Source organism: Gracilinanus agilis, chromosome 4 (assembly GCF_016433145.1).
Source record: "Gracilinanus agilis isolate LMUSP501 chromosome 4, AgileGrace, whole genome shotgun sequence".
Taxonomy (NCBI): Eukaryota; Metazoa; Chordata; class Mammalia; order Didelphimorphia; family Didelphidae; genus Gracilinanus; species Gracilinanus agilis.
Window position 1 is genome coordinate 167,088,998 of NC_058133.1, and position 26,977 is coordinate 167,115,974.

At 42.3% G+C, this 26,977-nt stretch overlaps 1 protein-coding gene across 1 annotated transcript; it reads right to left on the minus strand.

Moving 5' to 3' along the window:
- Window positions 1-2,037: 2,037 nt before the first annotated feature.
- On the minus strand, window positions 2,038-25,984 carry SYT11 (synaptotagmin 11). Its single transcript, XM_044675042.1, has 4 exons — window positions 25,954-25,984; window positions 20,951-21,774; window positions 4,621-4,744; window positions 2,038-3,412 (listed from the first exon to the last, which is right to left on the minus strand). Exons 1-4 carry the CDS (start codon window positions 25,982-25,984, stop codon window positions 3,102-3,104), a joined length of 1,290 nt encoding a protein of 429 aa, XP_044530977.1. The 3' UTR covers window positions 2,038-3,101.
- Window positions 25,985-26,977: the final 993 nt, after the last annotated feature.

The following is a 26,977-nucleotide window of genomic DNA, read 5'->3' on the forward strand; positions in this document are numbered from 1 at the left end:
ACCACATTGGAGAGGGATTGTGGCGAGGGCAGTGTCCCTACCTTGGCGATGGTGAGAGCCTTCCAGGACATGTGGCCTGCCCTGCTCAGTCCCTCCCCTGAACAAGCTGTTTCTGTCCCGAAGACCAATTGTGTCTGGTTTTTGGATCAGGAACAAGCTCTATTCCAATTCAACAGGGGCATTTCTCTTGGGGGGCTCCTTTCCAGAAAGAGCTGGAAAAAGGAACCGCTCTAGAAAGGGGCTTTTGATGCTGCTAAAAGCTCTAGTCTTCCTAAAAGGGAGATGCCCAGAGGCAGGGCATCTCTCCAGACAAGTGACAATTTCCCAAACCTATTCCTGACCCAGTCTTGTGCAAAAAAAAAAAAAAAAAGAAAAAGAAAAAAAAAGTGAGGCTGTGACTCTCTTGCCTACCCAACGATTCCTTGGAGGAGACGATCCTCTGGCTCTACCCCACCAGCGAGTCTTGGAAAGAAGAGGCCCGAGAACCACAGCCAGCTAGGAAACTTTGGGTCAACAAAGTCAAGGTCACCAATGGATCAGGCCTGAGGTAGGTGGGGAGAACCTGGTGCAGCCACCCCTGTAGCCAACATTGACTTTCTCTGAGAAAGACAGTCATGGAGGTCAGTGTGCCTCCCCCCCCCCCCACCAGTTACTGTTAACTGTTCCCCCATCCCCTCCCCACCCACTCACTACTCAAGAGATCCAAAGGATGGGAAGAATAAAGCTACTAGGGGAGGTGGGAGAGTGATGGGGAAAGGGAGAGGCAGTTTTCCCAAACTTATGTCAGGAGGGGCTACAGAGGCACACACAGTGCTGGGCCCAGGCCCAGCTATCTCCACCAGTTGCTTTGCATTGTTTCTGGGAAGGAAACAGAAGTGGGGATGCTCAGGGATTTCTGATCTTTAGGCATTAAGGCGATGAAAAGGAACCATTTCCATTTCTTCCTAAACGGGCTTCAAAACGCACCTGTTGGATTTACATTAAACTATCTCAAAGTGAGCTTTTAGAAAACAAAACAAAAAAAACTATCTTTTTTTTAAACGTATGATACAATATTTACAATCCTTGGGGCACAGGACAGAGACTAGTCATCTGAACACAACTTAAAGGTAGGAGGAAACGGGAATGCGGATGATGGGGGAGGGAGGGAAAGAATGAGATTGGGGGGCACTCCTGTTACCTTTCACCTACTCAAATCTTTCTATTTTTGAGAGATGATGATTAAAAAGAACAAAAACAAAAAGGGGATTGTGTTTGGTTTTTATGTCTTCAGAGCTCCCTGAAAGGCTCAAGGCAAGATGCACATCCTTTGAGTAACAGCTACCTGACTTTTCTATAGCCTTCCTTGGAAGCAAGTTGGGGAGAACTTTTTTAGTGTAGTTATAACTCAATGGTATGTAGATGACTGATCTTTGGAGCCCTGGCTCAGTCTGTCACTTGACTGATTGCTTTTGTAGGCTGGGGGATGCCCTATGTGGGTGGGTTTCACAAATATTCAGGATATCCCCAGGGGGAGGTGAGTCTTTAAACTATCTGAAAATAAGGGAGAGATCACCGGGTTGGGAGTCAGGATACATGAATCAACTGGTGACAGGTCTGGTGAATGGACAATTGGTTGACCCTCTCAAGGGGCCCTGTTTCATCATGTATAAGAAATTGATGAAAATCTCTGCCCCTCCCTGACTCACAGAGACGTACTTTGTACCTTTGGGGATTGGGGGAGAGCGGAAAAGGTGCTATAGAGATCCAGGGTGATGAGGGTGCTTTTTGATGAGGGTGGCACTTTTTGACTTGGAAAGTGATTTAGAAATGTAAGCTTTTATTATCCTTTATGTCATCATCACTATCAGCACCACCATTTTCTTTCTAAGGGCTGTCATTCAAGAATGAGTCATTTCTGAGAATATTTTCATTTAGAGAACAAAAGTTAACCCCCAGATAAAGGTCTGGGCCATTCCAGAGAAATTCCTTGGACAAAGTTTAGAAAAAACAAAGACCCATCTAGACCACTGCCAGACTTTTGGGTCCAACCACCAATGGATGACTTCTGTATATGGCAGCAAAATGGGTAGGTGGATGTCTTTCTTGCCTCCTTTCTCTGAAAGAAGCTGAATATGGTTTTTGGGGACCATTACACAGATTTCAAGACAAGGGCATTCTCTTTGGATCCTGGCCCTTTTCCCCCCTTCCTTCCCCTCTCCCTCACTTTTTTTGCTGTAAGAGATCCTCCAAATTGACATCTCCATGGTCCTTATGGGGAAGTCTGACTGCCAGAAACCCAAGTACCACCAGGTCAAGTCCAAGTGTTTTGCTGCCTATGTGTAACCAAAGGGCCAGTATCTATCAGCCATTCCCACAGCTCATTTCGCTAGACTTTTCTACTGGTAAACAAAACTAAACAAAATAGAATCCTTTCTACTGCCCAGCCCGGTTCGTTTCTTGGCTGAGAGCAGACTTTTTAGCTTTTGGCTTAACTCTTGGTTAGGCAGCAGCCAGGGATCTCTCCCATTCCCTGGGAAGAGGCCAGAAAGGAGGCCGAGACCAAGATGGTGGATGAGGAGATGAGATGTTCAACGGCAAAATTCAGAATTAAAAAACCAACCAAACAAACCACAACACCCTCCAGAGAAGCCTGGTAAAGAGAGGCTAGTTTCACACGAACCTCAGCAAACACAATTCAGCACGGAACAAGACTTTTTCGTGGATTAAAATCTGTAACTCGATATTAGAAGTTACACTAATCGCTTCAGTTTGTATTAGACATGCAATTATGTGGTTACATTGTTATATATAGACTTGTATGGGGTCTTTCCCTCTTTTTTCCTCATTTTTTTTCCTTTTTCCTTTTTTTTAAATTCTTTTTTTTTTTAAATTTCTAGTGCCTTGTAAAAGGGAAAAAAAATCATCATTGCTGGGAACCAAAGAACCAATCTGTTGCTGGGATTATATGAGGTGTCCTTTGTGGTTTGTGTTTTGTACGAAAGTTTCTTCTATGACTAAAATGAGGTTTTGAGTCCGCCTCTCTCCATCATCACCCTTCCCCCCAATCCTCTCCCTAGCCCACCTCCCCCCAACTGGGTTTTGGGGGGGAGGGGTCAGGATTAGTACTCGCTCAGACTGTGCCACTTGGCTATTGGCTTTCGGGGGCTCTCACAGACCTCTCGCCAGTGTTCTGCACCACCAGCTGTGACACTGTGGGCCCCCAAGATCAGCCTCCCTACCACCTCGTTCTTGGTGGTGCGGTCGAAGTCGATAACCAGGAACTCAATACTGATGTCAGGCAGCAGGTCAGTGGGAATATCATAGATGAAGGACTCATTGAAGACAGGATTCAAAGTGCACTTCTTCACGTGGGTTTTCTTCTTGGCAATGCGTTTCCTGCCATAATAGAGGTTCATCTTGACGTAGGGATCTGGGTGCCCAGACGGTGTAGGGAGACAGAAAAAGGGAGAGAAAGACCCATGACAAAGTTCTCTTTTATTGCCACCAAGGCAGAGATTATAGCTATGGTGCCCAACCCCAGAATCTCACTTCTCAGGAATATGGTGGAGGGGATTTATCCTTGAAGCTAGGGATTGGACTAGACCACCCCCAAGATGCTCTCCAAACTTCAAAGTCTAATATCACAAGGCAGTCAGATTGAGTCAAGGTATAAATTAGTTTCCTTTTGATGGATTTATGGGTGGCTAGAGTATTGGGACCAAAGGTAATATAAAAGCAAAATATAGGGGCAGCTGGGTAGCTCAGTGGAGTGAGAGTCAGGCCTAGAGACAGGAGGTCCTGGGTTCAAACCCGGCCTCAGCCACTTCCCAGCTGTGTGACCCTGGGCAAGTCACTTGACCCCCATTGCCCACCCTTATCACTCTTCCACCTATGAGACAATACACCGAAGTACAAGGGTTTAAAAAAAAAAAAAGCAAAATATACCAATAAAAATGTTTAAAAAGAAGAAAAAAGATATTAGGTTTCTATGCTATGGACAGGGTATAATCACTAAACGGGTGAATGATGGCCTGAAAACATAGGGTTAGAATGCTAAGTAGGGCAGAACTACTTGAGTGGCTATAGGGTGGAATTGAACACCCTCATAAAAGCATGTTAGAGAAACCTCCCAAATAGAAAGCAGCATTTTCAAGGATACCAAGGCTTCCAGGTAAATGCCTATCACTCAGGACATTTTGGCCATTGGCCCAATCATGTCAACTCTAGGGAGAATGGTTTGTGCAATCTTCCCCTCAGAAATATGGGAGCTGTCTATAAGCTAAGGGTAAACAAGTGGGAGTTTGGCTAGTGGGCAGCCACGTGGCTCAGATGATTGAAAGCCAGATCCAGAGGTCTTGGGTTCATAAGGGGCCTCAGATGCTTCCTAGCTGTGTGACCCTGGGCAAGTCACTTAACCCTCATTGCCTAGCCCTTACCACTTTTCTGCCTTGGAATCAATGCACAGTCTTGATTCTAAGATGGAAGAAAGGAAGGAAGGAAGGAAGGAAGGAAGGAAGGAAGGAAGGAAGGAAGGAAGGACAAAAAGGAACAGAGGGAAGGGAGGGAAAGGAAGGAAGGAGGGAGGGAGGGAGGGAGGGACTGAGGAAAACCCATTGGCTGATTGGAGTAAATAGCTGCTACCTGAGAGACCGGTGATATCCATCTTTGGCAAGTGTCTTGCTTTAAGCACCACCACTGTCATTCTCTGTGCCACCGGCTGGTAGGACAGGGAGACTTGAAGTTCCCCTCTGCTAATACACTTCTGTAAGGAGGAGACCAAATGTGAGGAGATCTGGCAGAGAATGTGGGGGAAGGAATATGGGAGATTCAAAGGACTTGGAAGAAAATTTATATAGAAGGAAAAGAAAGGTACAATATATATAAAATATGTATGTTTGTGACAGCCAAAAACTGGAAGCAAAGGTTGCGCCTTTCAGTTTTTTTTTGTTTGGTCCTGTCCGACTCTCCATGACCCCATTTGGGGCTTTCTTGGCAAAGATACTGGAGTGGTTTGTCATTTCCTTCTCTGGTTTATTTTACAGATGAGGAAACTGAGGCAAACAGGGTTAAGTGATTGGCTCAGGGTCACACAGCTAGTAAGTGCCTGATTTGAAGGCCAGATTTGAAGTTGAGAAGATGAATTTTCCTGACTCCAGGTCTGGTGCTCTATTCACTGTGCCACCTAGTTGCCCTCCCACCAACTGGGGAAGAGCATAACAAATTGCAGTATGTGTAGGAGTGTGGTGAACAGTTGGCCCCTGGCTCTGGACAGTAATCTGTTAAAGTTTTCAGGGTGACCATTTACATCTCCAGCAAACATTATGAATTAGGACTTGATTTAGGACTTTTTTTAATTGTCTAGACTTAGGAAATTGATGGGAGAAATGTTCATTTTTTCAGATTAAACTTAAGTGTGTTATGTATACATTATTTCCTTCAAAGAGCTAGGTAAACATTTATCAGCACACCACTGGATAATGGACAATTATTGTATAAGAAATGGTCAAGGGGGCAGCTGGGTAGCTCAGTGGATTGAGAGCCAGGCCTAGAGACAGGAAGTTCTAGGTTCAAGTCTGGCCTCAGACACTTCCCAGGTGTGTGACCCTGGGCAAGTCACTTGACCCCCATTGCCTCGCCCTTAGCCTAGGAGCCAATAACAGAAATTAAGGGTCTAAAAAAAAAAGGTCAATATGAAGCATTTATAGATACTCAGGAATACACTTAGGAACTGATATAAAACAAAAATAAACAGAATCCATATGACATGGGTAGCTAGGTGGCCCAGTGGGTAGAGTACTGGACCTGGAGATAGGTAGACTCATCTTCCTAAGTTCAAATCTGACTTCAGACATTTACTAGCTGTGTGACCTTGGGCAAGTCACTTCACCCTGTTGTCCTCAGTTTCTTCATCTGTCAAATGAGCTGATGGAGGAAATGAGAAAATATTCCAGGAGCTTTGCCAAGAAAACCCCAAATGAGGTCAAGAAGAGTTGGACACGACTAAAGAGGACCGAATAACAACAAATAGGAGGATATACACAATGACCACACAATGCAAGGCAAAACAATACTGAAAATATCAAAAAGCAGAATCAGATTAGTGCAATGGCCAATCGACTCCAGAGGACTGATAATGAAACACATTTCCCTTTTCTCAGTGAAGAGTTGGTAGACTCCAGGCGCAGAATAAGGTACGTAGTCAAGGTATGAGTTCACTTTCCTTAACTACACTTCTATATAACAAGGGACAATTCTATATTGAGTGGGATATTATTGGGAAAATGTTGGAAATTTTCTCAAAAAGCATCAACTAAATATAACCAGAGGAACTCAGGAAAAAAAACCACACAAATCAAGAAATGTGAGAAAAGGAAAGGCAGCTAGGTGGCTTAGTGGATGGAGCATTGGGCTTGAAGTCAGGAAGACCCCAGGTTCAAATCTGACCTCAGACATTCTACTCCCATAGCTTTGCAAACAAACCCCAAATAGAGTCACAAAGAGTCAAACATGGCCAAACAACAAAACAAAAAGAAAAAAGAGGAAATGAAGGCCAGAACTGAGATGGGAAGGGGAATACATAGCAAGGTCACGAGAGTTTGAGGATCCTTAACTTGATCTAGGTAGATGTTTCCTCCAGTTTCCAGCTCATAGCCCTTCCTACACACTTTAGTGATTGTTTTGTGGGTCGCTGAGATCCCAAAGTTTTGTAATCCAATAGCCAGACCTCTGGTGATGATCCTTTTTGTACTAAGGCTAGTTCTGAAACAATAGATTCACCATCTGTTGCTAGAACAAGCTTGACACCTTTCCAGTTGGGTAGGGCATGCTGGAATTTGTGCCCTGTCAGCATGATGGAGTTAAAAGAATACCGGACTCACAAAACCCAGGTCTGAGTCCAGGCTCTGCCCCTCAATAGCTGTGACTCTGAGCTGCCCCTGTAAAATGGGGCTAATGATACTTGCCCTATATACCTCACAGGGCTATGTTAAGGGGAAAGCACTTTGCAAACTTTAAAGTACTATAGAAACGTGAGCCTTTGAAAACCTTTGAAAACCTCTGGTTGGAGCTGCAACTAGGCTCTTGGTGCTTTGCCCCAGAGTGCCCCAGCTCAGATGGAACAAATATCTGTACCTGGCAAGCTCCTGTACCATTCTGCTCCTCCTTGGGGGCAAGTGCCTGGCACATAGTAAACACTTAAAAAAAAATCTTACCTTCCATCTTAGGACTAAATATCAATTCCAAAGCTGAAGAGCAGTAAGGACAACTTTTTTGGCCTACCACCCCCTTTCCAGAAAAAATATTACTTAGCCCCCTGGAAATTAATTTTTTTAAAGTTTTAATAGCAATTAATAGGAAAGATAAATGCACCTGTGGCCATCACTGCCTCCCTGGATCGCTGCAGCACCCACCAGGGGGCAGTGGCACCCACTTTGGGAATCACTGGGCCAGACAAATGAAGTTAAGGGACTTGCCCAGGGTCACACGGCTAAGAAGGGTCTGAGGCCAGATTTGAACCCAGCATCTCCCATCTCTAGGCTTGGCTCTCTACCTACTGAGCCACCTAGCTTCACTGTAGTAGGCACTTTTTAAAATGTTTTATCAAGTGACTGACATTACAACTGAAGCCACAGACTCCTCAGATTGGATGCTCCCTAAGTTCCCTTCCACCTCTTGCCTGGGGCACTGTGATTTCACATACAGTCTCTCATTTTTACATTATTATATTATATTATATACATTACTACAATTCCTCATGAAGACATTATGATGTCTTCATGAGGAATTGTAGTAAAACCCGATAAGGCCTCAGAAGGCAGCTTGGGGCAGGCACCTGGCTGAGAGCCATGGGGCCAGAGTTCCAAGTCAGTGTTACCACTTATAAGCTGTGTCTCCTTGGACAAGTAATTGGACCTCTCTGAGCCTCAATTTCCTAATCTGTAAAATGGAGCTAATACTTGCCCTGCCTGTTTCTCAAGGCTGTTGGGAGTGTCCAATGAAATAATAGATATGAAAGCTCTCTCTAAATTAGAAAGTACTGTCTACTTTTAAGGGCTGGTTTTTACTAGGACATTTTCTCTCTGGCCTAGTCAGTTTTTTTCCCCCCATCTTTAAATTCTAGCCTAGGTTGCATAGTATAGTTGAAAATTATTTATCAAGCACCTAGAATGTAATAAGAGGGAACCTGAGTTCTAATGCCAGTTCTTCTGGTAATTCACTACAAGACCTTGAGCAAGTTACTATGAGCCTGGGTTTCCTTATTAAGTATTAAAAAAAAAAAAAAAAAAAAAGCAGGGGGCCAGGGAAGGAGGGAGATATTTTAGGCTAAATGATCTGTAAGGTTCCTATCTGTTCATAAATAATGTACTTCTAACTCAGCAACTCAGTGGTTTAGTGGATAGAAAGCCAAGCCTGGAGATGGGAGTTCCCAGGTTCAAATCTGGCCTCAGACACTTCTTAGCTGTGTGACCTTGGGCAAGTCACTTAACCCCAGTTGTCTAGCCCATACCACTCTTCTACCTTGGAACTGAAACTCAGTATTGATTCTAAGTCAGAAGATAAGGGCTTAAAAAGAATAAAGATGTAATTATGGTTTATGGTCACATGATAAGATAAAGGCTTTTATCTTTCCCACTAATAAATTTTGTTCTTTTTATTTTTTAAACAGGAAATATTTCCGGAGTGAGCAAAAAATAGGTTTTGCTCGTGACTAGACGACGCATTGGCTCCATCCTCAACATCTCATGTTCTTCTCTAAGAGACAAATATGTGACATCTTGTGCTCAGCTGCCAAATTAATATTTCTAAGTCACAGGGTTGATCTTGTCACTCTTCTGCTCAAGAACCTCGAATGGTCCTCATTGTCTCTAATTTAAAATTACTCAGACTAGCATTTCAAGTCCACCCACCACCACCACCACCAATCTGGCTCCCAACTGCCTTTCCAGATTTATTTCATGTTATTCTCTTTTATACAACCTACATTCCAGATAAATTGGTCTATTAGGACTCAATAATTCATTTCCTGGCTCTTTATCTTTTTTTTTAAACCCTTACTTTTTGTTTTAATATCAATAGTAGGTATCAGTTCTAAGACAAAAGAGTGGTAAAGGCTAGGCAATTGGGGTTAAATGACTTGCCCAGGGTCACCTAGCTAGGAGGTTTCTGAGGTCTAGTTTGAATCCAGACCCTCCCAACTCCAGGCCTGGCTGTCTATCCACTGAATCTCCTAGCTGCCTCCCTCCCCCCATGACTTTTTTTTTTTTTTTTAAATTTGAAACCCTTAACTTCTGTGTATTGACTTATAGGTGGAAGATTGGTAAGGGTAGGCAATGGGGGTCAAGTGACTTGCCCAGGGTCACACAGCTGGGAAGTGGCTGAGGCCGGGTTTGAACCCAGGACCTCCTGTCTCTAGGCCTTGCTCTCAATCCACTGAGCTACCCAGTTGCCCCCGCCCCATGACTTTTTATAAGCTGTCTCCCATAACTGGGACTCAAGAAGTTTATAATTTTGTAGGAGTGATACTATGTATATATATAAATAAGAACATAAAAATAAATGTTAAGTGAATACCAAATAATTGGAAGTGGGAATGGGGGAAGAGAGCATTACTAGCCAGGGAAGATTAGAAAGGTAGCATCTGGGGACAGCTAGATGGCTCAACGGATTGAGAACCAGGCATAGAAACTAGGGGTCCTGGGTTCAAATTTGACCTCGGATATTTCCTAGTTGAGTGACCCTGGGTAAGTCACTTAATGCCCATTGCCTAGCCCTTAACACTCTTCTGCCTTAGAACCAATACACAACATTGATCCTGAGACAGAAGGTAAGGGTTTAAAAAAAAAAAAAAGGAAAAAGAAAGGTGGCATCTGAGCTAAGCCTTGAAGAGAGTTAGGAATCCTAAGAATTAGACCAATACACTAAACCCAAGGATGGGACACTCTGGGATGACTTCCAGATGTAGAGAGAAATGAAAGGACTTGCCCAAAGTTACAAAGATTCAGAAGGAGGCAGTGAGCTCCTTACCCTGACAGCAGGGACAGACAGATACCTATCAGGGAGGCTGTTCCTATAACCTTTTTTTTTTTTTTTTTTTTTTAATGTTATAGACTCTTTAGGCAGAATCTGGGAAATCCTATAGACTGCTTCTCAGAATAATGTTTTAAATGCATAAGATAAAATACATAGGACTACCAATGAAGCAATTATATTGAAATAAACATGTTGTTTTCCCCATTCATGTTCACGGACTCCCTGAAAATTCACCCATGAAGCCCAAGAACCTTTTGCTATAGATACTTCTGTACTTTGTAGGAAACTGAACTGATGGTTCTCTTTCCAAGTTCTATGCTGCTATGAAATAGGTTGATCGCTAGTCTGTGCTAAAACCCAGTTATCAGAATTTTTTTTTAAAACAAAAATAATTTGGTATATTAAAAATTCAATCCTCTAAGGGATGTCCCAAAAGTCTTAGTGCTGTTTTATTTAAGCTTTGTCAGCTTCATAATGCACGAAGATTTTTGGGACACCCTGTATGCTTCATGATACAATTCACTGTTATTTATTCGTTGTTCATTATGCTTTTGTTCAGTTGTTTCAGTCCTGTTTGACTCTGTCACCCCATTTGGGGTTTTCGTGGCAAAGATACTAGAGTGATTTTCCTTTTCCTTCTCCAGATTATTTTACAGATGAGAAAACTGAGGCCAACAGGGTTAAGTGATTTGCCCAGGGTCATGTAGCTAGGAAATATCAGAGGCCAGATTTGAACTTGGGAAGATGAGTCCCTATACTTTATTCACTGTGCCCACCTAGATGCCTATTCAATTTCTTTTAGGCAGTAAAAAAAGATTAAGTGGGATAAGCTGCTCTCCTCCTACATCACTGAAAGCTAACAGAGACCACAGAGTTCATCGGGCTTCTCTCCCTGCTCCTGGACAGAGATGCAGCTCAACCATTTTGAGACCTCTGGAGTGCCTCCTATAGCTGAAGCCCTCCACGCTTCCTCTTGGTCACTCTGTCCAGTGTCTTGTGATCAGTCAGGAAGTGCATCTCGGTGCCTGACCGAAGGTCCCCCCTGTTGCAGCTCCAGCCCGTTTCCTTTTTTTCATTTTAGATGTGAACAGCCCAGGTCCTTCCTGCCTTTACTTATTGTGGCTGGCCTTTATCTTTTTCACCTTCATTCTTTTATGGTACCCATTCATCAGGCCATAACATCACAGAGAGCCAGAAGGAGCCCCCACGATCATTGAGTTTAACTACTTCATCTTACACACGACAAATCCGAGTTGAGCTGATTTGCCCACCAGGGACACACCACACCACTTGGGCAAGAAAGGGCAGAGCTAGGATTCAAACCCAAATCTGGGGTTCTTTTCCTCTGTACTTTGCTGCCTTCACATTACTGGTTCATAGCCCTCCCCCCCCCCCTTCCCCTTCATCTTATTTGTCTTTTACATCATGGCTCATCAAGCATCCTTTCTTCAGGCTGAATGCCCCAGCTCCTTTCATGTTTGTTTTGGTCTCTGCATTGGCAGAGGGCCCCACCTCGCAGCCTGGGAGCTGGGGGCTTCCCTGAGCCTTCCCAGCTGGATTGCCAAATCTGTTGCCACCCTATCGCCCGAATGCCTTTAGATTCTGCATTGAAGGCCCCGGGTCCAAAGCTATTCTCTGATTCTCCATCCCCCCTTCTCACACCCTGCTCCCCTTCCCCTCATTCCCAGGCCAAATAGCAGCATCGATGAATGGGGCCTTTCAGAAGAAAGGGCTATTCAGGGCTGGGAGGGAGCCGCTTTTCTCAGCCCCTCAGCCTATGAAAGCAAAGACCCTGGGAGACATTCAAGCAGAGGAAAAAGGGGGAGAGAAGGCTTTGTCCCTGCTAGAGTAAGGTTGTGAGATATTTTTAGAAGAGGGCCAGGATCTCAGCCTCCTCCCTTCTCTGACTCTCCTCCCCCTTTTCCAGAGTAGAGAGAATTAGGAACAGTGTTCCTCAGGGACAAACACAGTAGCAAGAAATGCTTCAGAGAGCCATGTCCATCTGGGCGTATAATTAGCAGGCAATTCACATCCTTCTTTTATAGCAGTTTTCTAGTTAAAATTTCATTATTGTTCCCCAGAAGACTGGCATTTCTTGTTTTCTCCTCCCATAATCATTTCTCCAGCCCTGGAGGTAGAGTGGAAGGAGATAGGTGTATCTAAGCCCTGGAATCTTTGGGACCTTGAAGAAATCACTTCCCATCTCGTGACTCAGTTTCCTCATCTCTAAAATGAGGGAGGTGGATGCTGATTGTTGACCTCTCTGTCAGGATGGGCCATATGGTCAAAAGAAAGAGATTCTGAGGGTAACAACTGCCACTAGCCCACATTTTTCTCACAGAGTGCAATACACTGACCCAAAGAAAAGGAGGAGGACCTGGATGATGATACAAGAACAATAGTAATGATCGTTCTGACTATTCTTTGATTATTCTCATTGTGAATCATCCACTGTGATCTTAATTCCTCTCTGCCTCCATTAGGGAAAAGCAATCAAGAGTGACTGTGAGGGAGCAGCTAGGTGGCTCAGTGGACTGAAAGTCAGGTTCATCAAGGAGAGGTCCTGAGTTCAAATGTGACCTCAGATACTTCCTAGCTGTGTGACTGGGCAAGTCACTTAATCCTGTTTATCTACACCAGTGATTCCCAAAGTGGGTGCTACAGTGATCCAGGAGAGCAGTGATGGCCACAGGTGCATTTATCTTTCCTATTAATTGCTATTAAAATTTAAAAAAAATTTAATTTCCAGGGGGCTAAGTAATATTTTTTCTGGAAAGGAGGCGTAGGCCAAAAAAGTTTGGGAACCACTGATCTACACCTTACTGCTCTTCTGCCTTAAAATAATACAATGTTAATTCAAAGATGGAAGGTAAGGGTTTAAAAAAAATGACTATAAGGGCCAACTCAGTGGAGAGAGAGCCAGGCTGGAGACAGGATGTCTTGACTTCAAATCTGGTCTCAGACACTTCCTAGCCGTATGACCTTGGGCAAGTCACTTAACCCCAGGTGCCTAGCCCTTACAGCTCTTCTTCCTCAGAACGGATTCTTATTTTCCATTCTAAGACAGAATGTAAGGGTTTTTAGGGTTGGGTTTTTTTTTTAAGAGTGACTATATAATAAGAATACCCCTAGATTTTTCACATACTTGGCAATGCAGCCAACTGTCCTACTCACACATTTTAAACTCAGCATTCCATCTCTGCCTTCCTGCCTTTGCAAGGCTGTTGTTACCTCTGCTTGGAATGTACTCTCTTCTCTCCTCTGCCTCCCAGAATCCTTTCTTTTTTGGAAGGTTCATCTCAGCTATAACTCCCTATATGAGGCCTTTTCTGATCCTCTAGTTAGTTTACTCTCTCCTTGGATTATATTTACTTGTTTTTTCTTTTTCTTTTCTTTAAACCCTTACCCTCTGTCTTAGTATCACAGTAATGTCCAAGCAATGGGGGTTAAGTGATTTGCCCACGGTCACACAGCTAGATTCTAACTCAGGCCCTGCTGACTTGAGGCTTGGCTCTCTAGCCACTGTGCTACCTAGCAGTCCCGGATTATTATATTTACTCATACAAATGGTGTAGTTCTCTAGTAGAATATAATCTCCTTAAAGGCAGAGACTATTTTCCTTTTTATTTTTTTAATCCAAAGCCTTTAGGACCAGACCTTATAAAAAGAAGTTGCTTAATGAATGCCTGAATTGAACTTTTGATCATCTTAACTCCTGTCCAAGGACTAATTCCATTTTTACATATATATATATATATATATCTATATATACACTTTCTCCTTAAGGCAGATTCAAGAATCGATTAGGTATTGGATAAGATGGGAAGTTCAAACCTCCCTTCAGATACATCCTAGCTGTGTGACCCTGAGCAAGTCATTCAGCCCTGTTTGTCTACATTTCTTCATCTTTTAAATGGGCTGGAGGAGGCAATGGCCAACCACTCCAGTATTTTTGCCAAGAAAACTCCCAAATGGGGTTTACAAAGAGTCTAACACGAATGAAATGAAAACTACAAATGTATAAGAAAGCCCTTGCAGAGAGAACCTGAAACCTGGAGGAGAGAAAGAACTTGCTTTTAGGGTCACACAGTGGAATGGAGGCCAAGTCAGAACTGCCAGCTGGGCTCTTTCCACTAGGTCTATCTTGCAGCCCAGCCAGAGGAAAGAAAAACGTCCATTTCTCTATTGATTTTGGTGGGGAAGAAGGGAAAATCCAGGGGGATCCAAGAAATAAGGGGCATTCACAAACAGCTTGCTAAGAACTCCTGGAGGAGGAGGGGGAGACATAGGCATGTAAGACAAAGAAAATGGGAGATCACCCTTTAGCGAGACTGACTTGAGAGGAGAGATTGAGTAGAGATGGGTTTTTTTTAGCTATGGCAGATGGGATCTGGATTTAGACTTCTAGAAAAATAATGTATTTATTCTCTGAGAGATTCCATATACTGTGAACGAGGGGATGGTGGAAAGATCATAGAGGAATCAGGAACCTTAGAAGAAGTCTTTGAACTTGTCTTTAAAAATATTTTTTGATAACTGTATAGTTTCCTTTGTATTCCTATGTATTTTGTTTTGGGCATTTAAAAACATTCTTCTGAGAAGGGATCCACGAGCCTCTTCAACAAATTGACAAAGGGGTAGGTGGGGCATTAAAGAAAAAAAGGGTTAAGGATATCTGTCTTTTATAAATAAGGAACAAGTCCAGAGAGGGCAAGTGACCTATCCCAACTGCACAGCCAGCAGAGATGGGCAAAGATGACTCCAAATTTTGTGCTTTTTCTAACACATTACATTGTCTCCTCTAGAAACAGTCTGGTGTCGTCAGATCTCTCCAGCCTTATTTTAATAATACTCTTCAGTATATGTGATATCCTCCAATAAAACTAGACTCTTCTATCCCTCTATCTCTCTCCCCAAGTTTATTTCCCTAAGCCTATTAGTAACATTAGTAACTATTAAATTAGTAACTATTAATTTATTTCCCTAAGCCTATTAGTAACATTAATTTAGTCATTACTCAAATTAATCTTAACTAATCTAATTCTTAACTAATCTAATTCTTAGATTAGCAGAATCTAAGTTCATATGGGTGGTAGTGTGATAACAGTGGATTGGGTTACGTGATATCTAAAGACCTTTTTAGTTTTGAATCCTGTGATCTTTAAACACAACCTGCTATTTTTCACTTCTCTATCTTTTCCTGTCTTTCCTTATTCCTAGAATATTCACTTTTCTTTCCATGCCATCTTTTAAAGCTTACCTCAAATATTGCCTCTTTAAGGAAGTCTTCCCTAATTTCCCCTACGGGTAATGATTCTCATCTTCAGACCTCACATAAATAGTTGGTGTTTCACTAATGTACTTGTTTTATTTATTTTTACTTTTTTTTAAAATCCCTTTCTTTCTTAGGAACAACTCTAAGAATGAAGGCTAGGGGCTAGGCAATTGGGGTTAAGTGACATGCCCAATTAGGAGGCATCTGAGGGCATATTTGAACACGGCTGTTCTGGCTATCTTTTGTATTAATTCCCCTCTAGTGTATTTGTTACAGAGGCAGCTGTGGCTCATTGATTAAGAGCACCGCATCTGGAATCAGGAAGACCCTAGTTCAAATCGAGCTTTGGACACTTCCTAACTGTGTGACTCTGGCAAGTCACTTACAAGTCACTGACAGAAGGATGGAGAAAGGAATGGCAAATCACTCCAATATCCTTGCCAAGAAAACCTCATGGACAGTATGAAACTCAGGGTCACGGGAGAGTCAGACAGGACCAAACAATATACTTGGGTAATAATATTATATTGTAGCTATCTCTTTTGTGTGTCTTTTCTCCTCGTTCTCGTTTATCTGTAAGCTCCGTGAGGGCAGGGAGCATGGGGCATCCAAACTTAGCATCCCCTTTCCCCGTCCTGATCTCCATTAGTAGATAATTATTAGATAGATTAGTAGAAAAATGCTTACTGGCTTACTCTGGTGGGGGTGGGGGTTGAATGAGATGACACTTCTGCCCTCCGAGGCTGGGACTTCTTTGTATAAACTCTTGTATTGTCCTGCTCTGGGGCCTTCTGAGGGGCCTGGGGGAAGGGCTGCTCTGTCTGCCAGTCCCAGCTTATTCTTTCTGAAGGGAATTAATAAAGTGGAAAGAAACATGGCTCATGCCAAGAGCCCCTGGCTATTTAGCAAATGTCATTGACTGAGTTCTCTGCCTAGTGCCCTAGATTTGGGGTTGCTATGTTCCCAGACCAAATCTATCCCCATCTCCCCCACCCCCTTCTCTCTGTACAGCCCTGTGGTTCAACTGTAGCTTCTACGGCCAAGGGTCCACCTTCCTTCCCCGGCTCTCCCCAAAATGACCACCACAAGACAGGCCCAAAAGGCTGCTGATACTGTGGCTGTCATCAGTAGGAATCTGGCTGGTCATTTTACTGAAGTTAAATTGACCTCATTCATTCAATGGTTGTTCCAAGGAAGGGGATCATCCCTTTAAAACTAACTAGAGAGGCATCGATCCAAGTCCTTAGATTTTAGAGATTCCTGTGTTGAAAGGCCAAGAATTATGCCCTAGAAGATTTTCTGGGATACAACTGTCTGAAATCTTGCGGGTCTATCTCCCTAGCCCCCATTTGCATTATATACCTTTCTTCCAAGAACCTGAGTCCCTTTTCTCTATAATGTAATCCCTGGATGCCCACTTTGCCCAAATCATTCTAAAGGCCTCCTCCAGAGTCTGGGGTTGGTACTAGAGTAGAGGCTAGTCCCCAGAGGTAGCTGGGGGCTAAGCCCATAGGGATTCCCTGGACTCTGTTGGCTGGCATGAGCAGAAAGTCCTAGTCAAAGTCAACATCATTGTGAGGAATAGTGTTTGAAGGCAGGGCAGACCCTCAACAGAACTGTGAATTAGAATTCAGTGGTGTCAAACTCAAACAGAAATGTATTCCTTTGGGCCTAGAAAACTGCAAATTAATATTTATTATATTTATATTATTATTTATTGTATTTATATTTATAATACATTTATAATGTTTATATTATTAATATATCATATGTTTAACAATGGCTAGTTACATTTAAAAACAATATATTTATATTTCTATAAATTATTTTACATATATTATACATAATCATATTATATATTATAATATATATTTATTTTAAATCCTTCCCTTCCCTCTTATAATCAATACTATATATTGGTTCCAAGGCAGAAGAGCAGTAAGGGCTAGGCAATGGGGTTAAGTGGTTTGTCCACAGCTAAGGAAGTGTCTGAGGTCAAATTTGAACCTAGGACTTCCTGTCTCTAGGCCTGGCTCTCTGTCTACTGATCCACTGAGCTTCCCTACCGGCCCCATCTGGTTTGGGTTGGATTCATGAGTTTTATAGGTTATGAGTTTGACACCATTGAATTAGATAATGTGGGTCCCAGTGGCTCCCACCTCCTTGTTGCTATTTTTCTATCTGCTTGGTAATACTCCATCCTTATACCTCTTAGGTATTTACTACCTCCATGTTCTTTTTCCAAATCCCCTCTGGTAAAAGGTGTGTTTTTAAAGAAGGTTTAACACTCACACAAAAGTAGGCATGTCTGAGAATAGATTAAAGTACTTCTCTCCTGGGAGGTCATGGCAACAGGAATGAAAGCCTTAATCCCAGAACTACGGTTGGAAGGGGCCTCAGAGGTTATCTAGCCTAAGCTTTACCCAAAGCATGAATCTAATCTGCAACAGCCCTCCCCTGTTAGAGATTTCTAGTGATGGGGAAACATTATTTCCTATTAAATTAAAGAAATGAAACCCTAAACCCAGAACTGAGAGCCAGGAGAGCTTCTGGATATGCCACTGGGTGACCTTGAGGAAGGTCAATTTCTCTCTCTGGGTATCATTACCCTAATCAGTAAAATGAGGCACCAGATCACTTTTAAGGTCTCTCCAGCTGTGATATTATGATATTCTATGGTAAAATAGAGAAGATTTCAGGGTAAGATTGCAGGATGGAGGGTAGAAAAACAATTGCCTGATTTCCCAAAATTTTAATCCTTCCCCACGCCTGTTATGACTATCATATATGTATATGTATACATACACACACATATATAGAGTTATATAGCTTTCCTGCTTTTGTATTTTGGCCATTTTTCCCTTCCCCACTTGGAAAATAAGCTCCTTGAGGAGCATACAGGGGCTGTTTCACTTTGTATTCTCAGCACGTGGCACATCAGATGACTAATAAGTAAGTGCTTATTGAGTGAAATTGAATTAAGGAAGGGGGTGTGATTATTTACTCCTCTATCCTTAAAAGTGGCCCTGTCTATGGAAGGTCAACTGTGGACTTGGGAATGGGAGCCTTCCATTTCAAATATAAATAAGGGAAGATTAGGATAGGGTAGCTGGAGAGAGCACTGGCCCTGAAGTCAGGAGGATCTGAGTTCAAATGAAGCCTCAGACACTGACTAGCTGTGTGACCCTGGATAAGTCACTTCACTCTGTTTGCCTCAGTTTCCTCATCTGTAAAACAAGCTAGAAAAGGAAACAGTAAACCATTCCAGTATCTTTGCCAAGAAAGCCCCAAGTGGGCCAGGAAGAGTTGGATAAGACTGGGATGACTCAACAACAAGAGTAGGAAAAGGAAACATAAATGTATAAGTTGAGCTCAGGCGTGCATATTTACTTGTCAGACCCTGAGTAGGAAATGAATGAGTTACAGCTCTAGTTTTGAGCTATGAAAGGAATATATTAGGAGGCTATGATGGTTTCTGGGCTGTGAGAAATAATTCACTGGAGAGGCCAACTTCATTTTGGGTGGGAAATTAGCCCTCCTAGCCTTTCTATTTCCAGAATGAATCAGTTGTTAAGATAGAGTCAATCAGAGGCCCTAGTTCAGATTTGGCCTCAGACAGTTCATATCTGTGTGGCCCTGGGCAAATTACTTAACTGCCTAGCCCTTACTGTTCTTCTGCCTTAGAATTGATATTTGTCAATTCTGAGACATAGGGGAAAGGTTTAAAACAAAAAGGTGGAGTCAATCAGACAGAAAGGACTCTGGGAGTAGGAATTAGTGATAGAGAAAGGGCAGTTTGAACATGTTCTGTAGGATAATAATTATAGATAATTATATCATTCTTACTACTACTGATGATAATAACCTCTGCTCAAGTTTTATAATGCTTCATCATGGTGAGGATGCAATCTTGGGTTCTTGACAGCTGTTCTAATAGGGCAGAAGCTCTGGCAGATGCTTCTAAGCTTTAAAGGCTTTGTGAATACTGGCCAAGCAATGGACTATTTAAACTGCTATTTAAAAACCAAACTAGCCAATTTCTGGGAGGCTCCTCAGTCACTAGGGGATAAAATCTTTTTATTTTGGCTGTGGCCATCCACAGAAATTGTTTGAAAAGTCTACAAAGGGTTATTTAGGTGATTTAGCCAGGTCTGGAGACTGGAGGTCCTGGGTCCAAATTTGGCCTCAGATATTTCCACAGCTGTGTGAATCTGGACAACTTCCTTAACCCGGATTGCCTAGCCCTTACTATTCTTCTGCCTTAGAGCTAATATTTAGTTTGATTCTAAGATGGAAGGTAAGGGCTTTTTTTAAAGGTCACCAAGGAAAGGTTGTTTCTATGTTGATAGAGGAAGTAGCCAAACCATTGAAGTCATGGGTCTTTGGAGGTATCAATTAATAATCATATTAATATATATTAATAGTATGATAGTAATAGTAATTCATTTATAAAGTGCCTGGAATTCTCTCCTTCCTTATCTTTGTCTCCTGGCTTCCTAACTTTTTTCAGTGCCAGCTACAATCCCATCTTTTAGAGAAAGCCTTTCCTGATTTCCCTTTAATTTACCATGTATGTATCTTTTTTTGGTACATAATTGTTTGTACATTGACTCCCCCATTAGACTATGAACCCCATAAAAGCAGAGACGGTCTTTTTCTTTTCTTTGTATCCCCAGCACTAGGTACAAAGCACACACTCAAATAAATTAATGAATGTAGTCAGTCTCTCAGCTTTTGGGGAAAGGAACAAGCATCCTGTGGGATCAACCTCAGAACTGGGTTCATTTCATCCCTATAAGCAACATTGCTGAGGAGCTGTTTTTTACCTTGCAGGTCTATTTTCTTGGCTTAGGAGAACTGACTCAGCTACATCGACTATTAGATTTAAGATTACTGATAGACTACATTCATTATTTTATTTGATTCTCATATCTTCTTGATGAGGTGGATAGTGTTTTAAGTATTCTCTTTATTTTACAGATGAGGAAACCGAGGCTCAGAGAGATCACAGAACTAGTAAAGTGGTGAAGTCAGGTCTCAAACTCCGATTTTCTGATTTCCGATTCAGTACTCTCTCTACTACACAGCAGTATACTCTTAACATGGTACAAATGAGCAGAATTTTAGGAATTCAGCTCATTATCATAACTTCTCCTTCCTGGGTTATCTCAGAGACTCCAAGAAAATGGCCACTTGACCACTAGAGATTTCTTTTTTGTAATATACCACTATTGCTATCTTCATCTCTTTTCAACCTTGTAGGGTTGTTATGAAGATAACAATATTGAGGCAATACTTATTAGCTAGCCCGAAGTAGGTGCTTAATAAATTATTACTTATTCCTTTCCCCATCCCTTACCCTCCCTATAAAGACTGGAAGGACAAGGATGAGCACTAGATGTGTGGAATCAGAGGACCTGGATTTAAGCTCCCTTTCTGACTCTTATTAGCTGTGTGTTCTTGGTCTAGTCCTTTAACCACAGCCTTGGTTTTGCCATCTGTAAAAGAGCTATAATAAATCTTAGGGTGCCTACATCTACTTTACAGTGGAGGAAACTCTTCATAAAGCATCATCTAAATATAAATAATCATTGTCATTTTTCAGCAGCCTTATCCCATCCTGGCTCCCACCCGAGGCATCTCCCTCTTCCCTGCCCACATCACCTGGATATTTCTCTTGATGATGTCCCGGGTCAGCTGAACCTTGCCAGTGCTAGGATCCACCCCAGCCAGTGGTACCATGACCTCACCAATGACATCATCCCGGGAGAAGCGGTCAAAGCTGAGGACCAGAAAGTGTAGCACAAGATCCTGCAGCTGGCTGTAGGGGATGCCATAGAAAGTAAAGGTCTCATCGAACACAGGGTCCAGGGTCTTGCGTAGCACTCTTGTCTTCACACGGTGCCGTTTGTCTGGGAGGATGGTCATTTTAATGTAGGGATCGGAGCCCTGGGTCTGGTCATCCATCACTGGCAGCCCATGGGCTTCTTGGATTGTCACTACCAAGGCTTTTTTTGGAAAATTATAGTCCACTGAGAAGGTAAGGGACCCCAACATAACATCTTCTTCTGGGGAAGATGGGGAAGCTGTTTTGCTTCCCCCAGGGGTCAGGCTCTGAACTGGGCTCAGTTCATCCCCATAGTCCACCTTGATGGGGAGCTGGTCTATACAAGGGCTAGTGTTCAGCCCTCCAGGACTCTTCTCTTGATTTAGAAGACCTGATTCAGCTGCATCTACCAATAGATTCCCCCGTCCACCATCCCGCCCTGGGCCACCTTTGTCTCTCCTCACACGGATGATTTTCTTCTTGTTGCTCAGAGTCTCAGGGTAGATGCTGATGCCCTTGAGCATGTGGATAAACTTGTAAGGGGGTGTCTTGTGCTTCTTCTCAGCCTGTTGGTGGCAGCAGGTCCAGACAAAGACTGTCACAGACACAGACACCACCAGCACGGTGGCCCCGATGAGCCCCAGCACCACAGGGGATACATCTGAGGGAGAACAGAGCACAGTCAAGGCTGGAGAACTTCCTTTCTCATCTTCCCCTGCCCCGTGTCATTTCTCATTCAGTCACTAATTCAATTACTCAGGGTCAGAGAATCTCAGAGCTGGAAAGGAACTAGTAGCCATTTAATCTAACCCAATGGTTCCCAAACTTTTTTGGCCTACCGCCCCCTTTCCAGAAAAAATATTACTTAGCCCCCTGGAAATTAATTTTTTAAAAAATTTTAATAGCAATGAATAGGAAAGGTAAATGCACCTGTGGCCATCACTGCTTCCACTGGATTGCTGCAGCACCCACCAGGGGGCGGTGGCGCTCACTTTGGGAATCACTGATCTAACCCATACTTAAATATGGTCCTCTTCACCAACCCACCCCATACCAGCTCTAATAAGCCCTCCAGGGGTAGTGACTTCACTACCTGTTAAATCAGATGTACTGATCTAGCTAATTCCAGATTTTACTTGAATTTCCTAGATAGTCCTTTCCTTTTTTTTTTTTTTATGAACCCCCTTTCCTTATTCTTAGTATAAATTCTAAGATAGAACAGTGGCAAGGAGTAGGCATTTGGGGTTAGAAGACTTGCCTAGTGTCACACAGCTAGGAAGTCTATGAAGTCAGATTTGAACCCAGGTCTTTCCAACTGCAGGTCTGGAGCTCTATCCACTGCTGCCTCAAGTCCTTCCCATTTTTGAACAGTTCTTACTATAAGGAGGGAAGGTAGGTGGAATAATGGATAGAGCACTAGTATTGGGATCAGAAATATTTATCTTTCTGAGTTCAAATTTGGCCAAAAATTTTACCACCTCTGTGACCCTGGGCAAGTCACTTAACTTTGTTTGCTTATATTTCTTCATCTATAAGATGGGCTGAGAAGGAAATGGCAAATCACTCTAGTATCTCTGCCAAGAAAACCCCAAGAATCGAATGACTGAAATGACACAGAAACAAGCTATAAGCCACATTTTCCTTACTTAAAGTAAAAATTTCTTCCTCTGGGACTTTCCCTCTGTTCTGACTCTCCCTTTGTTCCTATTTCTACCTTATGGGACTAAGTAGAACTGGTAATGGAAAGATGGAAGATCTGAGATAGAAGATTTGGGTTTGAATTCCAACACTGTTACTTCTTACTGAAATGATCTTTAACAATCATTTAACAAGTGCCTGCTTTGTGCCAGTTTCTGTTCTAGGAATTGAGGCTACAAATAATAATAATGATGATAGCTAACATTCATAAAGCATTTGCAAGGTTAGTATGTGCCAGGAACTGTACATCTGATCTTCACAACAATTCTGGGTAGGAAATAATAGCAATCATGATCATTAATATAGTGTCTACTCAAAGGACATAGTCTGCTAAGCACTTTACAATGACCTCATTTGACTCTCCCAACCACTGGGCATATATTACCAGCGCATATTGAGAATAAAAATAGGGGAGGCAGCATGGTGGTTCAGTGGATTGAGAGCCAACCCTAGAAATAGGAGGTCCTGGTTTCAAATCTGACCTCAGAATCTTCCTAGCTGTGTGACCTGGAGCAAGTCACTTAACCTCCACTGCCTAGCCCTCGCTGCTTTTCTGTCTTAAAACTAATACATAGTATTGATCCTAAGACAGAAGGTAAGGGTTTAAAGAAAAAAAAAAGGAATAAAAATAGGGTCAGGGGTTAAATACAATGTTACAGAGGGCTGGGCCCAGACTTTTTCATCATCTCTTCCTCTGGCTATATTTTCTCTAGCACAGCATATGTACTGATCTGGCTAATTCCAGATTTTACTTGCATTTTCTATTGCCAAAGCCAGAGACCAAATGACCTGAAAGTAGAAGCCTGGATGGAGGCAGGGTAGGATAAAGAAAGAGAGTCATTGGGAAGATTCCTCTGTAGTTACCTAATGACAATTCATACCTAAAAAAAGATCTCCTCCCAGTTCTCATTACAAAATACCCAATAAACAGACTAGTCTCTGATTTTCTTACGCTTTTCTCTTGTCCTCAGACCTTGTGATCCAGTGATGTTCCTTGCTTCTCCTCAAGATTTGATTCTGGGCCTTTTCACTGGCTGCCCCTCATGCTTAGAATGTTCTCCTCATCATCATCCTTGTCTTCTGATTGCCCTAGTTTCCTTCAGATCTCAGTGAAAATCCTACCTTCTGCAGGAAACCTTTCCTAGGCTTCCTTCATCTCAATTCCCTCCCTCTGATATCATCTCCAATTTATCCTGTACGTATCTTGTTTGTACACAGGTTTTGCATGTTGTGTCCCCCACTGGAATCTGAGCTCCCTGAGAACAGGGGCCATTTTTCTTTTGTCTTGTTTTTGCTTTTCTTTGTATGCCCATTATTAGCACACTGCCTGGCACATAGCAAGGGCTCAATAAATATTTAGTTACTTGACTTGACCTAAGACTTCTAATGAAGGCAAACTATTATTCCCAAAGACAGAACAGTCTACTTTTGTATTGAAATTCCAATTGTTAGCAAATTCTTCCTGACACAGCCCTTAATGCGTTAGTGTAGTGCTTGGCACATAGTAGGAGTTTAGTAAAATGCTTGTTGACTTCATCAACCCCAAGACTAACTTTGCCCCTTGCAGCTTCCATCCATTGCTCCTACATCTGTCCTCCTGGGCCAAGCAGAACAAGCTTCGTTCTTCTTCCATATGCTAGTCCTTCAAATACCTAAAGACAGTTATTAGATACTGGTTGAGTATTTCCTTCTCAAGGATAACTAACTCAGTTCTTTCAACTAATTTTCCTATAAAACTGATCCTCAGGGGCAGTTGGGTGGCTCAGTGGATAGAGAACCAGGCCTGGAGACACGAAGTCCTGGGTTCAAATGTAGTCTCAGATACTTCCTGTCTGTGTGATCCTGTGCAAAACACATAGCCCCAACTGTCTAGCCCTTACTACTCTTCGGCCTTAGAACTGATACTTAGTATTGACTCTGAGACATAAGGTAAAGATTAAAAAAAAAAACAACAACAAACCAAAAACCTGATCCTCTTATTACATGAACTCAAGACTCCAGGTGCCCCTCCTCTCAATGATCTAAAGAGCATCAATGGCCTTCCTAAACTGTAGCACCTAGAACTGAACACATTTCAAATGTGGGCTGATCAGTTCACACTATAGTAGGGTTACTGCTTTCTTCTTCCGAGAAGTCACACGTCTCTTAAAGTAGTCCAGGAGGACATTAACTTTTGGTGTATGAATGTTGACTCCCATATGGACTCAACAGAATCAGGAATCAAAAAGATCTTGCTTGATTGGAAGGCTGAGTTGGAACCAAGAAAATGAATTTTATCAAGGATAAATATATAGTCTTGCATTTAGATAAAAAAAAATTACCAACTTGGTAAAATATTAAAGAAGGGTTATGGAAGATGAAGAAGCCTTGGTTTGATAGCAATTCTTTTTTTTACTTAAAATCTTTAATTAATTAAGAATATTTTTCCATGGTTACACGATTCATGTTCTTTCTCTCCCCTCCTGTAGCCACTGATAACAATTCTTTTTTTGTTTTGTTTTGTTTTTGATAATAATTCTTAAGGAGATCCAAAGTCTTGTCTCAGAGAATTGACAAACTTGTTATGAGTCAATAGAGGGAAGTGACTGACAAAAAAGCTAAGGCTAAAAATAAACAAGTTTAAAAAAAGAGAAAGAAAAAAAGCTCAGGCTGTACTAATAAAAGTAGAGTATTCAGAACAAGGAAAGCAGCCTTGAGCTCATCACCTTGAGCTGCTCAGATCACATTGGATACACTGTTTTCAGCCCTGGACAATTTTTTTTAAACTCTTGCCTTCTGTCTTAGTATCAGTTCTAAGACAGAAAGTGGCAAGGGCCAGGCTATTGGGGTAAAATGACTCACCCGGGCTCACATAGCTAGGAAGTGTCTGAGATCACATCTGAACCCAGGTCTGGTACTCTATCCACTATATTACTAAGCTGCTCCCTTATAAGGCATTTTCAACTGGATATCCTAATAGACCTCTTAAACTGAACACGTCCAAAAGAGAATTTATCTTTCCCCAAAAAAACTCTTCTTCCTTATCTTATTCTGTCTACATAATCCCACAGATTCCTATTATTCACCAGGTTTTCAATCTTGGTCATCCCTGACTCTTCATACCTACCTTAACCAAACAGTGGCCAAGTCTTGTTGATTTTACCTCCAAAAGACCTCATCTCCATCTCCTTCATGGCTACCTCCCTGGTTCAGACTCTTACCACCTCTTGCTTTCACTAATGAAACAACCTCTTAATTGGTCTCCCTGTATCTAATATTTCCCCTTTGCAATATTCTTTGTTGTCATTTTAGTTGTGTCTGACTCTTGGTGATCCCATTGGAGGTTTTCGTGGCAAAGGTACCAAAGTAGTACCACTCATTTTACAGAAGAGGAAACTGAGGCCAATAGGGTTAAGTGATTTGCCCAGGGTCCCACAGCTAGTCAGACTGAGGTCAGATTTGAATTCAGGAAATGAGTTTTCCTGATTGCAAGCCTATCGCTTTATCCACTACGCCACCTAGCAGCCACCTAGCTATAATCTACACAGCTGCCAAAATTGATATTTCTAAGCAATAGGTCTGACAATGTCATTCCTTTGCTCAATAATTTTCAGTGGTTTCCAAATGCCTTTAGGATAAAATACAAACTACTCTGTTTGGTGTATAAATTCCTAATGATCTGACTCTAGCCTATTTTTCCAGGTGTATTACACATTGCTAATCTTCATTGTCCTAATTGCCTTTTCTTGTATAGCATTCTATTATGGTTAGCCTAGGTGGCCTCTGAGACCTCTTCTATCTCTGTATCTTTGTTCCATGATTCTCTGCCTTTATGCTTTGCATAGGCTATTCCACCTTCCCTGGAATGTACTCCCTCCTTAGCTTCACTTAAGACTCTCTAACTTCCCTCATGGTAGAGCACTGGGCCTGGAATCAAAAAGACTCATCTTCATGAGTTCAAGTCTGGCCTCAGACACTTAGTACTTGTGTGACCCTGGACAAATCATTTAACCCTATTGGCCTCAATTTCCTCAATCTGTAAAATGTGCTAGAGAAGGAAATGGCAAACCATTCTAATATCTTTGCCAAGAAAACCCCAAATGGGGTCATGAAGAGTTGGCTATATCTGGAACAACCAAAAAACAACAGTGTCCCTCAAGGCTTAGTTCAAGTGCCATCAAGGGCCT